Genomic DNA, 268 nt, shown 5'->3' with positions numbered 1-268 from the left:
GCAGCAGCAGCAGCAGCAGCAGCAGCAGCAGCAGCAGCAGCAGCAGGGACAGCAGCAGGGACAGCAGCAGGGACAGCAGCAGCAGAAGGGACAGGGACAGCAGCAAGATGCTACGATGCAAGAAGACGAAGATACGGTTCAGCAGCAGCAGCAGAAAGCACAACAACAGCAGCAGCAGCAGGAGCAGCAGGAGCAGGAGCAAGTAAAACAACAACAGCAACAACAACAGCAGCAGCAGCAGCAGCAGCAGCAGCAGCAGGGGACTGGC

The 268-nt window shown here is 59.0% G+C and overlaps 1 protein-coding gene across 1 annotated transcript in view; it reads left to right on the top strand.

The window, feature by feature from the left end:
- EMH_0021870 (uncharacterized protein) overlaps window positions 1–268 on the top strand; it is a gene marked incomplete at both ends in the record, with an annotated part of 1875 nt that overhangs the window by 614 nt on the left and 993 nt on the right. The window contains one exon of the mRNA XM_013501851.1: window positions 3–268. Coding sequence (XP_013357305.1) covers window positions 3–268 — 266 coding nt within the window. The remainder of the gene's footprint in view (window positions 1–2) is intronic.

The sequence above is a fragment of the Eimeria mitis genome, genomic scaffold, assembly GCF_000499745.2.
Source record: "Eimeria mitis Houghton genomic scaffold, Emh_scaff774, whole genome shotgun sequence".
NCBI lineage: Eukaryota > Apicomplexa > Conoidasida > Eucoccidiorida > Eimeriidae > Eimeria > Eimeria mitis.
This window is presented reverse-complemented; position numbering and strand designations above follow the sequence as displayed.